General features: G+C 49.5%; 1 protein-coding gene across 1 annotated transcript; it reads right to left on the bottom strand.

Moving 5' to 3' along the window:
• Positions 1-1,318: 1,318 nt before the first annotated feature.
• On the bottom strand, positions 1,319-3,128 carry SPDYC (speedy/RINGO cell cycle regulator family member C). Its single transcript, XM_049891857.1, has 6 exons — positions 2,987-3,128; positions 2,712-2,770; positions 2,219-2,304; positions 1,947-2,118; positions 1,447-1,866; positions 1,319-1,387 (listed from the first exon to the last, which is right to left on the bottom strand). The coding sequence occupies exons 1-6, from the start codon at positions 3,126-3,128 to the stop codon at positions 1,319-1,321; spliced, it is 948 nt and encodes a 315-aa protein (XP_049747814.1).
• Positions 3,129-13,155: the final 10,027 nt, after the last annotated feature.

Raw genomic sequence — 13,155 nt, 5'->3', positions numbered from 1 at the left:
AGTCGATATGAGTTGGAATCAACTTGACAGCAGTGGGTTTTTTGAGTTTAGTTATGTATGTTTAGACTCTTTGGAAGCACATAAACTATTACTGTCATTTCTTCTGGGAAGAGAAACCAGATAGCTGATAGTCAGGAGAAGGAGACTCTTAGGTTCAGAATTCAAAATGTATGTGTGAATATATTATCTATTTGAAAAACGAAGTAAAAATACTTTTTAGTCCTTGTCTTGGCTCTTACTGTCCTCAATCCGCAGGCTTTCTTAACCTATGCCCCTAGGGAGCCACTCACAAAGCAGGAAGGGGATCTTGTCCAGACTCCTGCCATCTGACTGGGAGATTTCTCCTCCAGCCTTCTCCACCTCCTGTTCCAGCCCCTCCCCAAGCCTCCTCTTGCCTTCCTGTGAGTGGCAGTCCCTTCTTCCGGAGACATCCACGGCCCGCATCTGAGCATCCATTCACTCCAGATACTGCCGTAAGATCTTTTGCACATTAACTCACTCAAATCTCACAACACCCACTTTAGTGTAATACCCATTTTACAGATGAGGCAAGGGTGACACAGGGAGACAGATGAAGTAACATGCTGAGTTTATGTCTGGCTCCAGAAAGCAAGTGTTCATTGCTTCTCTAAACTGTCTTTCCAAGGATATCCTTCCCCTGCCTTCTGTGGGCAAACTGGACATTGTTCAAGGCCCAGTTGAAATACCACCTCCTCTGGGAAGACTCCCTTGCCCCCCATGAACAAGAAATTCACTCTTTTGTGTTCCCATTGTGGTTTTTTTTTGGGGGGGGGTTGTATTATAATACTATATCAGCTCAGGGCAGGGACCATGTTTTATTCCTAAACAGACTTGGCCTTGAGGCATTTCTAGCCTGACTGTAGAGCTGTTTTCCATTTGAGCATTTTTTTTTTTTTTTAAATAGGTTCCAGGCCTCTCCTATGGACTGTATACACTTCACTTAATTCCATCCCTGCTGCCGTCATCCATAGGTGATAGATGTTTTAGAGGAGAAATTGAGGTTCAGGACAATGATAACTGGCCTACATCACACCAATGGGCAGGGGCACAGGCCTGACCCTGGCAGATCCCTGTTCCCATCAACCCCCTCCCAACCCCTGCCCTGGGTCAAGGAGCCAGGCCAGGGCCTAAGCACAGTTGGTGTCCTGTGGACACGAGTTTATTTGAAGGGACCGGGACCAGAGTGGGTACAAGATGCAGGCTGGGAGAAAGGGGCCGGGGGCATGGGCAGTGCTGCCAGCCTGAGGCCAACAAGACAGGAGAGGAGGCCCCGGGCCACAGCCAGGGGAGCATCGGGTCAGCAGACAAGCTGCTCTTCGCTGTGCCAAGCATCAGGGCCCAGGGCATAGCGGAGGCTCTGGGAGGACTGGACAGAGAAGGACAGAGCAAGGCTCAGAGCAGAAGCCTGCCTGGGGACAAGCTCACACAGCTAGGGGGGCCCATGTGCCCCTCCTCCCGTCCTGCCATTCCCCATTCTTGCCCCCCGGCCCCCAGCCCCTGTTCCCGCTTACTATGGAGGGCATAGGTGCCTGGCTCCAGGTGCAGCTGAGGGGGCAGGACAATGATGAAGCCCCCATCCCAGGGGTCTTCGGCCACTGAGAGACAAGTGTGGGAGGAAGGGTGATGCCACACAGGGGTTGGAGAGGAGCACTTGAATGAGACAGGCAAGGGGGGCGTGGGGCGGCGGTGGCATGGAGGCAAACCACAAAGGGAGCAATGGGGTGGTGAGAGCCCAGGGCCCCGGGGCAGGGAGACCGGGGCCTCTGGGCAGCCCCTCTGAGCGCCCCCATGGTGGGGGCGCCGCTCCCGTGTCCAGGCCCAGTGGGATGGCTCCTTTGCCATGACCTGGGAGGAGGCAAGTGGGTGGTCAGTGGGGTGGCAGGCCTAGCCTCTTTCTCCCACTCAGGGATGCTGCTGGGCCGCACCTCCTCGCAGCACTGACGGCTCACGGCAGCCCGGAAGCCCATCCGGGCCCACAGCTTGTCCCTCTGGTGCAAGAAGTCTGCCACCCAAGGACGCCAATCTTCACCAAGTGCCCATGGGAAAATCTCACACTTGGGGTCCTCCAGGTCCTCTTCCATGTCATTTGCAAGGTACCTGATCACAGGGGCATGGGGCCAGGGAGCAGAGGCCATAGCATCTGTCCTGTCCCATCCTACAACTCCCAGCAAGTCTCTCCACCACCTCCCCAACTCACAGTGCCAAGAACAGGTTGCTGTGGGTGTATTCGCTGAGCTGCAGGCTGGCACGCTGGAAGTAAACCAGCACCATGGCCAGGAGATACTGCAGAGAAAGGGGTGAGGGTTAGATGTCAGTGGGGAGGACTAGGGGCCAGGACCTTTGTACCCAAGGAAATTTTGGTGGGTGGAAGAAAAGACTGCTCCTCCTACCAGAGCAAAACGAAAAACCAAACCCGTGCCATCAGAGTCGATTCTGACTCATGACAGCTGCATGTGTTACAGAGTAGAACCACTCCATAGAGTTTTCTTGGCTGAAGCAGGTTGCCAGGCCTTTCTTCCACAGTGCTGCTGCACGGGTTCAAACCACCAACCTTTAGGTTAGCAGTTGAGTGTAAACCATTTGCACCACCCAGGGACCTTTCATCAGCCCAGGGGTCCCCAATAAAGTAGCAGAATTCAACCTTGTCCCCAAGTGAGCCCCCGCCTCTACCTGCACTCTGCCCCCCTCACCTTATCCGAGATCTGGAAACAGGGGTCTCTGGAGAGGAATTGCTGGATAAAACTATCCTCTGGAGGTGAAAAGGAGAAACAGTGGTCCCAGGTTACTCCCCAAGACAAAAGTGGCATCAGGGCGCCAAAGCCCAAGGTTCCACTGGCACCACCCCCTCCCACCTGCCAAACCTGGGCCACCTGAGAGCGGAAGTGGTAGGTCTAGGTCCCACCCTTCACATTTGTTTTCAAACTTGGCCCCTACACCCCCTCCCATGCCAGCCAAATAAACTCACCCAGAAGGTTGAGGAAGGTGTGGAGCTCCTGGTGCCGGCGGGAAAGGAGAGACCCACTGCCCCCTCTTGGACAGCTCGAGCCTCCCAGTTTCACCTGGGTGGCTACCACAGGGACAGTGGCAGGGTCTTGGGTGGCACTCATCTCATAGGGGGTAGGGGTGGGGTGGGGTGGGGTGGGGCAGGGTGACCTGTAGGGAAAGCAGCCCCAGGACTCAGCACCTGCCCCCTGTTCCCCCACAAGTCAAGGGGGGTGAAGCATGCAGGACAGGAGACCTCAAGAAGGTGGAAGTATGGGTGTGGCAACTTGGGGCCTCAGAACAGAAGGTAGCTGGGAACCATGTGGGGTGGGGGAGCCAGAAAAGAAACAAAGTTCCAAGAGGTGACAACACCCTACTCGCCTGGCACGCCAGGCCAGGTCCGGGGAGTAGTAACCGTAGCCAGGAGCACCACTGTGGCTCACTAATTGCCGGAAGCTGTGCTAAATGGTTTACCCATTATCTTATCCAGGAAGGCAAGTACAATGTTATACCCATTCTGCAAACGAGGAAACTGAGGCATGGAGCTCTCACAGCCAGTTAAAGGTGGAGCCTGTTTGACTCCAAAAGTCCAAGAGTTTAACTGCTCCTCGCCCCCAACTCTCAACCCCCAAGCCCGCACCAGAGCGGCAGAGTTGAAAGGGTCACCGACTCCTGAATTCACACATGTGGAAACTGAGGCCCAAAGAAAGAAAAGATACTAGACTAGCACTTGGATTAAGGCTAGGTGAGGCCGCCTCCAGCATTTCAAGCTACTTTCCTAAATCCTCCATCACCGCTGGAGAGAGACGTCAACTAAAGGGCTCAGGCGACAGTACCCCCCACCACCGCGGGGTCAACAATGGGACCTCCACCTAGGCCCCTACAGCCCGCCCCACCTCCTGTCCCCAGAGGCCTTACCTGAGCTCAGCAATGACCTACAGCATAACTCCTAGACCGCGACCCCCTTGGGTTAAATAGCCCCAGAGCTGCCCCGCCTCGTCCAGGCCCTCCGCCAATCAGCCCCCGCTTAGGGAGCGGGTAGGGCTTGTCGTCACCATCCACCACTACCTGCCAGTGAAGCCAGTCACCTGCGGCTTTACCACCTACGAAGGGGTGCGTGCAGGCCAGCTGGACCCCAAGGCCTGAAGGCCGCAGGGCGGGTAGGGAGCCCAGGCGGGACCCCTCCCCGGCCTTTGCTTACGCGGAGCCAAGGTGCTGAGCGGGGAATGAGGCCCGGGCTTTAGGCGGCTGTCGGCAAAGGTTTAATTCACTGATTGTGCTTTGCTGAGGCGGGGGCGCTGGGTGTGTCTGTGTTTGTTTTAGGATCAAAAAACAAAACACCTGTGGCTGCGGAGTTGATTCCGATTCATGGCGACCCCTTGTGTCACAGAGTAGAACTGCCCCATAGGGTTTTCTTGGCTGCAGCCTTTCCCACTGACGCGGAAGGGTTCAAACCACCAACCTTTAGGTTAGTAACGGAGCGCCAACCGCTTGAACCACCCAGGGATCTCTTTTATTTTGATGCAGGAACCCGAAAGCCTGAGAGCAAGAGAGCTCATTGTCTTTGGGTTGCGATTGCTAAAGGCCACATCCTCCTCCGAAGCCCTCTGGGATCTTGGGGCTGGCACCCCAAGGTGGGAGAGTAGGCCTCCACCACAGGACCACCAGCCTTCCCCCCAGGTACCTACAGTCTTTTCGTCCTCACTGGTGCATTTTGTTCTCACATCCATCCTATGGGACAGTCATGGTCTGCGTTACCTCACATATTCAACAGGGGACTTTTAAAATATGTATTTAATAGAAATGGAGGCCCTGAGAGGAGTTCACCACTTGTACTCAAAGTCCTGCAGGAAATGTGAGCTAAGCCAGGTGGGTGATGAGGGCAGGGCCAGGTCCCAGGTCCCCAGGCCCCAGAGGCAGGCTTCTTCCTGTGACACAAACTGCCCATCGCCAGTGGGATACCTGGCACCCATGGAGGCCTGCTTTATCCCATCTCTGTTCCCATCCTCAGGCTTTGGCCCAAGCTGCCCAGTGTGGATTTTCACCCCTGGGTATTGCCCCTCCTTTTGTGTCTCGTGTAGTGGTTAAGAGCTACAGCTGCTAACCAAAGGGTCGGCAGTTCGAATCCACCAGGCACTCCTCGGAAACCCTATGGGGGCAATTCTGCTGTGTCCTATAGGGTCACTATAAGTTGGAATCGATTTGATGGCAATGGGTTTTGCATTTTGTGTCTTGTGTCTTGTTGCCTCTCTGCCTCTCTGAGTCCCCCAGTCTCTGAATCTCTCAAACTCTCTAGATCTGTTGGGGTCTCTCTGTGTCCCACTGTACCTGTGGGTCTCTCAGTCTCCCTGAGTCTCTCAGTCTCGCTGCATCTCTGGCTCTCTCCAGATCTCCCTGGGTATCTCTGAAATTCTGGGCCTCAGAGTCTCTGGGTGTCTCTGAGTCTTTTGGTATCTCTGGGTCCCTCTGGGTTTCTGAGTCTCTCAGAATTCCTGGGTCTTGATAGTCTCCGTATCTCTGCGTTTCTTGGTGTTGCTGGGTCTCTCTAAGTCTCTGGGACTCTAAGTCTCTGGGTCTCATGGTCCCTCTGGTTCTGGGTGTGTCTGCATCCCTCTGGGCCTCTCTGGGTCTCCCAGTCTCAGTGTCCCTTGGTCTCTGGGTGTCTCAGTCTCTCTAGGTCTCTCTGGGTCTCTCTGACTCTCTTGGTGTCTTTGGGCACCTGTGTCTCTCTGGGTTTCTTAGTCTGGTTGTCTGTGTCTCTCTGGGTCTCTTGAGGTCTCTAAGTTTGAAGATGTCTAGGTCTGAAGGTCTCTGGGTCTTTCCAGGTCTCTTGGTCTCCCTGAGTGTCTTAATCTCGGTCTCTGGGTCTCTGGGGGTCTCTAGGTCTGGGTCTGTCTGGATCTCCTTAGTCTCTGTGTCTTGGTCTACCTCCTGGCCCCCATCTGTGTTCCCTGAGGCCATCAAGGCCTTCTCTGACCACCTGGTCTTCATCAAGGCATCTGTTTTGCTCCCATGTGGCTCTCCATCATCTGTTTGTTGTCGGCCTCCCCCAGAATGGTCAGTCTGTGAACATAGCAGCCTCCACGGCCAGCTCTAAACACAGGTACATGGTGCTTACTAAAGAGGCCATACATGACTCAGCGCATTTGTTCTTCACAGTAACCCTGTGAAGTGGCTATTATTAGTAGCCTCATTTTACAAAAAAAAACACAATAAACCACAGAGTTTTGGTTGTTTCCGAAGAGGTGAAGTCACTTGCTGCCAACAGCTAGTAAGTGGAAAGCTGAGTTTCGACCAGGCCGACCTGCTTGGGCCTCGTGCTGACGTGTAAGCCAGGTGGCCTGGCTGTCTGGTCCAACAATGTCCCCGGACAAAGCCTGACATAGGAAGGTGCTCAGTAAAATGTGAATGAATCCCCTGGACCAGCTATCTTCACCCTCTCCCTCCTCCCCACCATAAATAAGTCTAGAGATCAATAAGGGGTTACAAAAATAAACAGCCTGTGAGTGGGCACATCGCCTTAACCCTGGGTGGGCTCCAGGCCCATTCCCTTCAGTGCCAGCCCCCTGCTGCTCAGAAATCTAACACTCTCCACATTGGGAAGAATTTTTTTTTAAACTTTTTATTTTGAAAGAATTTTAGACAGATGCAGATGTCGCTTAAAAAAAAAAAGCAAAGAAAGTTTCCATGTGCCCTTCACCCAGCTTCCCCCAGTGTTAACATCTCACATAACCACAGTACGATTATCAGACCCAGGAAACTGGTAATGATACCACTAAACCACAGGCTTTATTCAGAATTCCCCATCTCTACCCGCATTCATTTTAGGGTTTGTTTGTTTGTTTCTAGTTCTACCCATTTTATCACATGCATAGATTTGTGTAACCACCACCTCAATCAGAATACAAAAGTGTCCCATCACCTCAGAGAAACTCCCTCCTCTATCCCTACCCACCTGTCTTAGTCATCTAGTGCTGCTATAACAGAAATACCACAAGTGGATTGCTTCAGCAAAGAGAAATTTATTCTCTCACAGTCTAGCAGGCTAGAAGTCCAAATTCAGGGCATCAGCTCTAGGGCACATCTTTCTCTCTGTCACTCTGGAGGAAGGTCTTTGTCGTCAATCTTCCCCTAGACTAGGAGTTTCTCTGTGCAGGAATCTCAGGTCCAAAGGACACGGTTTGCAACCGGCACTGCTTTTTTGGTCATATGAGGTCCCCACTCTTTGCTTGGTTCCCTTTCCTTTTATCTCTTGTAAGATAAAACCTGGTGCAGGCCACACTCCAGGGAAACTCCGTTTACATTGGATCAGAGATGTGATCTTAGTAAGGGTGTTACAATCCCACCCTAATCCTCTTTAACATAAAATTGTAATCACAAAATGGAAGACCACCACACGATACTGGGAATCATGGCCTAATCAAGTTGACACATATTTTGGGGGGACACAATTCAATCCATGATGCCACCCCGCCCCTAGCAACCACTACTCTGTTGTCCAGCTTGATAATTTTGTCATTTCAAGAATGCTATATAGATGGAATTATACAGTATATGACCTTTTGTGACTGGCTTTTTTTCACTCAATATAATGACTTTGAGATCCATCCAGGTTGTTGTATGTATCAATAGTTCATTCCTTTTTATTAACCAATCGCTGTAGAGTTGACTTTGACTCATAGTGACCCAATGTGTGTCAGAGTAGAACTGTGCTCTATAGGGTTTTCAATGAGTGATTTTTCGGGAGGTAGATTGCCAGGCCTTTCTTCCAAAGTGCCGTTGGGTGGACTAAAACCTTCAACTTTTTCGTTAGCAGCCTAGTGCATTAACCGTTTGCCCCACCCAGGGACTCCTTTCCTTTTTATGACTGAGTAGCATTTGGTGGCTTGGATGTACCACAGTTTTCATTTTCTTGCTGAAGGACTCTTGAGTTATTTCCAGTTTGGGGCTTCAGCAAATAACGCTGCTATGAACATTTGTGTACAGGTTTTCATATGGACGTGTTTTAATTTTTCTAAGGTCGTATGATAATATGTGTTTAACTTTATAAGAAACTGCCAAACCATTTTTCAGAGTGGTTATTCTGTATTGTGTTTTATTATTATTATTATTATTATTATTATTTTAGCCCTCCTTTTTTTTTTAATAGGTTAAAAAAAAGAAACAAGAAGAAATTGATGCATTTGAATTGTGGTATTGGTGAAGAATATTGAATATACCGTGGACTGCTAGAAGAATGAACAAATCTGTCTTAGAGGATGTACAACTAGAATGCTCCTTAGAAGCAAGGATGGCGAGACTTTGTCTCTTGTACTTTGGTTGTGCTATTAGAAGGGACCAGTACCTGGAAAAGGACATCATGCTTTGTGAAGTAGAGGGTTAGCAAAAAAGAGGAAGACCCTTAACAAGATGGATTGACACAGTAGCTGCAACAATGGCCTCAAACAAAGCAACGATGGTGTAGGACCCGACCATATTTCATTCTGTTATAATAAGGTTGCATGTGAGTCAGAGCTGACTTAACGGCAGCTAACAAGGATAGGTGTGCAGTGGTATCTGACAAGGGCTTTAGCGTCCATTTCCCTAATGGCTAATAATATTGAGCATCTGTTGTGTGTCAGCTTGGCTGGGCCACAATTCTGGTTTGGCAGTTATGATGTACTTTGACAGTCATATGATGATATGATCACTTCATGATGAGATTTGATATAATATGATCACCTCCATGATGGGATCTGCTATGAGTAGCCAGTCAGTTGAAAGGGAGTTTCCTTGGGGGTGTGGCCTGCATCCAACAATATAAGTGGACTTTTCAGCAAGGCTCATGGGCTTTTGCTCACTCGGGATCCACTGAATAGCTGGCTCCTATTCATCTGACCTCCAGTTCTTGCGACTGGAGCTAGCAGTTACCTGCAGTCTCCCCTGCCAGTCTTGGGATTCCTCCATCTTTGAAACCTGTAAGCAAGAGCCCTGCTGTCTGACCTGCCGATCTTGGGTTCACCAGCCCCTGTGACTGTGAGGCAGGAGGAGCCTCTATCCTAACCATGGACTTGGGATATTCCAGCCTCTACGATCGAATGACCCATTTCCTTGATATAAATCTCTCTGTGTATATATTTATACACTTAACTGGTTTTGCTTCTCTAGAGAATCCAGCCTAAGACAGCATCTTTTCATGTGTTTATTTTCCATTCACATATTTCTTTGGTGAAGTGTGTTTGAGTTTTTGCCTGCAGTTTTTTAATTGGATTGTTCGTTTTCTTACTGTTGGGCCTAGAGCATTCTTTACATATTCTGGATACAAGTCCTTTGTCAGATATGTGATTTGCAAATATCTTCTACCAAACTGTAGCTCGTGTTTTCATTCTCTTGACAGTGTCTTTCACAGAGCAAAAGATTTTAACTTTGAGGACATGCCATTTATCAATAGTTTTGGTATAGATTGTGAAAAGGATTTCAAAGGTAGGGTTTCTCCCATCCCTGAAGGCCTATTACCCCAGAGAGAGGACAAAAACCAGGCAATGAAGAGAGGCAGCCAAGAGCAGGTCACTGTCAGAAAAGGGCCAGAGGCGTGGGACTTCCAAGCTGCCCTAGGTGGACACATATGAGGACACGCTATGGCAGAGAGGCCTGGCGGGGAGGAGGAAGGTGGGGAAAATGAGCAGGTAAGTCTGGAGTGTGGATGGGTGAAGGTTGCCCTAGAACACTGGCCCAGGAGGCAAAAGACAGCCAATGTTCCAGGCCTGGTTCTTGGCCCCTTGCCACTGCTCATGCTCCCCAAAATTGCTCCCTGAATTTCCTCATCTAAATCCAAAGGCTCCTCCCGGCCCTGACTGCTCTTCACAATCCACCCTTGTATCTCCAGCTGCCCTTTCAACATCTGCACTTGAATTCTCAAAACCACCAGCTGCTGTTCAGTTGACTCCAACTCATGGCAACCTCATGTGTATCAGAGTGGAACTGTGCTCCACAGAGTTTGTGATGGCTGATTTCTCAGAAGCAGATAAAAAAAAACCCAAAAACCAAACCCAGTGCCATCAAGTCGATTCCGACTCATAGCAACCCTATAGGACAGAGTAGAACTGCCCCATAGAGTTTCCAAGGAGCGCCTGGCTGATTCGAACTGCTGACCCTTTGGTTAGCAGCCATAGCACTTAACCACTACACCACCAGGGTTTCCAGGAAGTAGATCACTAGGCCTTTAATCTGAGGTGCCTCTGGGTGGACTCGAGCCTCCAAACTTTCGGTTAGCAGCCCAGGATTTTAACTGTTTGCACCACCCAAGGACTCCCCCGGATTCTCAGGCACCTCTAACTTGTTATCTGCCCTATGAACCTGCACCTTCCCGGTCTACTTACCAATAAAAATAACCTGTTGCCGTCCAGTGGATTCCAAGTCATAGCAACCCTAGAGGACAGAGTAGAACTGCTCCATAGGGCTTCCAAGGAGCGGCTAGTAGATTCGAACTGCCAACCTTTTGGTTATCAGCTGAGCTCTTAACTACTGTGCCACCAGGGCTCCACTTACCAATAGTTGCTAAAAAAACAAAAAAACTTACAACGAGGAGTCTTTTTTTTTCTCCTAATGGCTAGTATGTATGTAACAGAACATTTGCCATTTCAACATTGGTCACATGTACAGTTCAGGGACACCAACTGTGTTCTTCGTGTTGGTCAACCACCACCGCCCATTTCCAAATGCTTCCATCCCCTTAATGGACCCTCAGTGTCTCCTGCGAGTGATTTTTTTACGTAAACTTTATTTCGGCATAGCAGCCATTCAGAAAAGTGTGCAGATCAGAAATGAGCAGCTTGATGAATTGTCAGAACGCACCTGTGTAACCAGCACCCAATTCAAGAAACAACATTACCCGTCCTTCCTGTCTCAGTGGCCTCATCCTGCCCCTCCCCCCAAAGTTAACACAATATTCTGGCTCTAGCCTGTCATCACAGGTTCCATTTGCCTGTTTTCAAACGTTATGTAAATAGAATCCCACAGTAGGTCCACTTTTGGGTGAGATTCAGTCATGCTATTGCTTGCTCTTTGTTCTCCCTGCTGGGCTGTGTTCCCTTGAATAAATATTTGGGAGTATTGCTACCTTCTTCTCATCCCCAACATCCAACTTATCACGAAGTATCGTGGCTTCTAGCTCCAAAGTGTCTCCCTAATCCATGCCCTCCTCTCCTCCCCACAGCTTCTCCCCAGTCCACGCTGCACCATCTACAGCCTGGGTGACAGCAATGATCCCTAGACAGTCTCCCCACATCCTTCTGCTCTCTGCCACCTCTAATGGTTCTTCCCCCCAAACACTGAATGACCTTTTTAAAATAGTTCTTTGAATAAAATTTTTTTCCGGTTGTCGTCAAGTTGATTTTTGGAACTACATCTCCAGGCCTTTCTTCCAAAGCACCTCTGGGTGGACTCAAACTTGCAACCTTTTGGTTAGCAGGCAAATGTGTTAACTATTTGCACCAACCAGGGACTCCTTTTAATAAAATACAAAAAATACAAGCTCCTTAACCGTGGTGCTTACTTATCATGGTCTGGCATCGTGCTTCCTAGTTTACTTCTTGTCCTTTTTTCCCTCTAGAAGGTCAGTGCCTCCAGAACAGGGACTTTGTCAGCCTTACTCATCCTCGAACCTCCAGCCATGGTTCAGGGCCTGGTACGTAGTTGTATCGCTCATATTTGTTGAGTGAATAAATAGCTTGCATGCCTGGCACAATAGGTCCTGGCTCACTTCTCCAGCCACATCCCTGGCCCTGCCCCTCCACCACCGCCCTCCAGGTCCCACCAGCTCTCTCAATTCTGTTAATCCCATTCCTTCTTGCCCCAGGGTTTCATACATGCTAGGCCCTCCCTACAGGACCTCTCCTGGTGTCCTCCCTTTGAGGAGGAGTCTACTTCCAGCCCCATGTTATGCTTAGCCACGTGACTTGGCTTTACCAGTGGAATTTGAGCAGAAATGGTGTATACCACATTAGGGCATATGAGTTAAAAGCCATTGCTCTTTTGCATCTGCCCTGAGCCTGGTGTGTCCCAGGTAGGGGCAGCCTCTGGCCTGGGTTCTGGAATAAAAAGTGGAGTCAAAGCTGAACCGTAAAGGGCAGGTAATATGAACAGGAAATAAACTTTTCTTTTTGAGAGCCACTGAGATTTTTGGGTTGTTTCTTATTGGATTCCTACTTGGGGCTGTAACAAATCGCTGCTAACTTAACGACTTAAGACAACACGAATTTACTATGTTACAGCATAAACACATGCTGGAGGTCAGAACTCCAAAATGGTTATCACTGCGCTAAAATCCAGGTGTTGGCAGGGCTGTTCCTTTCTGGAGGCTTGAGGGAGCATCTGTTTTCTTCCCTTTTCCAGCTTCCTGAGGCTGCCTGCGTGCCTTGGCTCATGATCCCCTTCCACCTTCAAAGCCAAAATGGCTGATCAAGTCTTTCTCACACTGTGTCACTCTGACATGGACTCTTCTGCTTCCCTCATCCATATTTAAGGACCCTTGTGACTACAATGGGCCCACCTGAATAATCCAGGATAATCGCCCTATTTTAAGGTCAGCTGATTAGTAACCTTAATCCTACCTGTCACTTTAACTCCCTTTCGTCATATAACAGCATATTTACATCCCACAATAACCACAGCATAATCTATACTATGCTAATTAATACGCCACCAGATGCAGTTTTTAGAGTTACACCTAAAACCATACCCCCACGTGTCTGTCAGTTTGTTGTACTGTGGGGGCTTGCGTGTTGCTATGACACTGGAAGCTATGCCACAGGTATTCAGATACCAGCAGGGTCACCCGTGGCAGACAGGGTTCAGCTGAGCTCCCAGACTTCTAACCATTCACAGTTTCAAAAGCACTTCTACATTTTAGGTATCTGTTAGAGCAGCACCCCACTCTCTGGGTACCAAACTCTGTCTTAGTCATCTAGTGCTGCTATAACAGAAATACAAGTGGATGGCTTTAACAAAGGGAAGTTTTTTTTTTTTCTCAAAGTCTAGTAGGCAAGAAGTCCAAATTCAGGGTATTGGCTTCAGGGGAAGGCTTTCTCTGTCGGCTCTGGAGGAAGGTCTTTCTCATCCATCTTCCCCTGGACTAGGGGCTTCTCCGCACAGGAACCCTGAGTCCAAAGGACG

The sequence above is a fragment of the Elephas maximus genome, chromosome 7 (genome assembly GCF_024166365.1).
Source record: "Elephas maximus indicus isolate mEleMax1 chromosome 7, mEleMax1 primary haplotype, whole genome shotgun sequence".
Taxonomy (NCBI): Eukaryota; Metazoa; Chordata; class Mammalia; order Proboscidea; family Elephantidae; genus Elephas; species Elephas maximus.
Note: the sequence above shows the minus strand (reverse complement) of the source record. Positions and strands in the feature narration are given on the sequence as shown.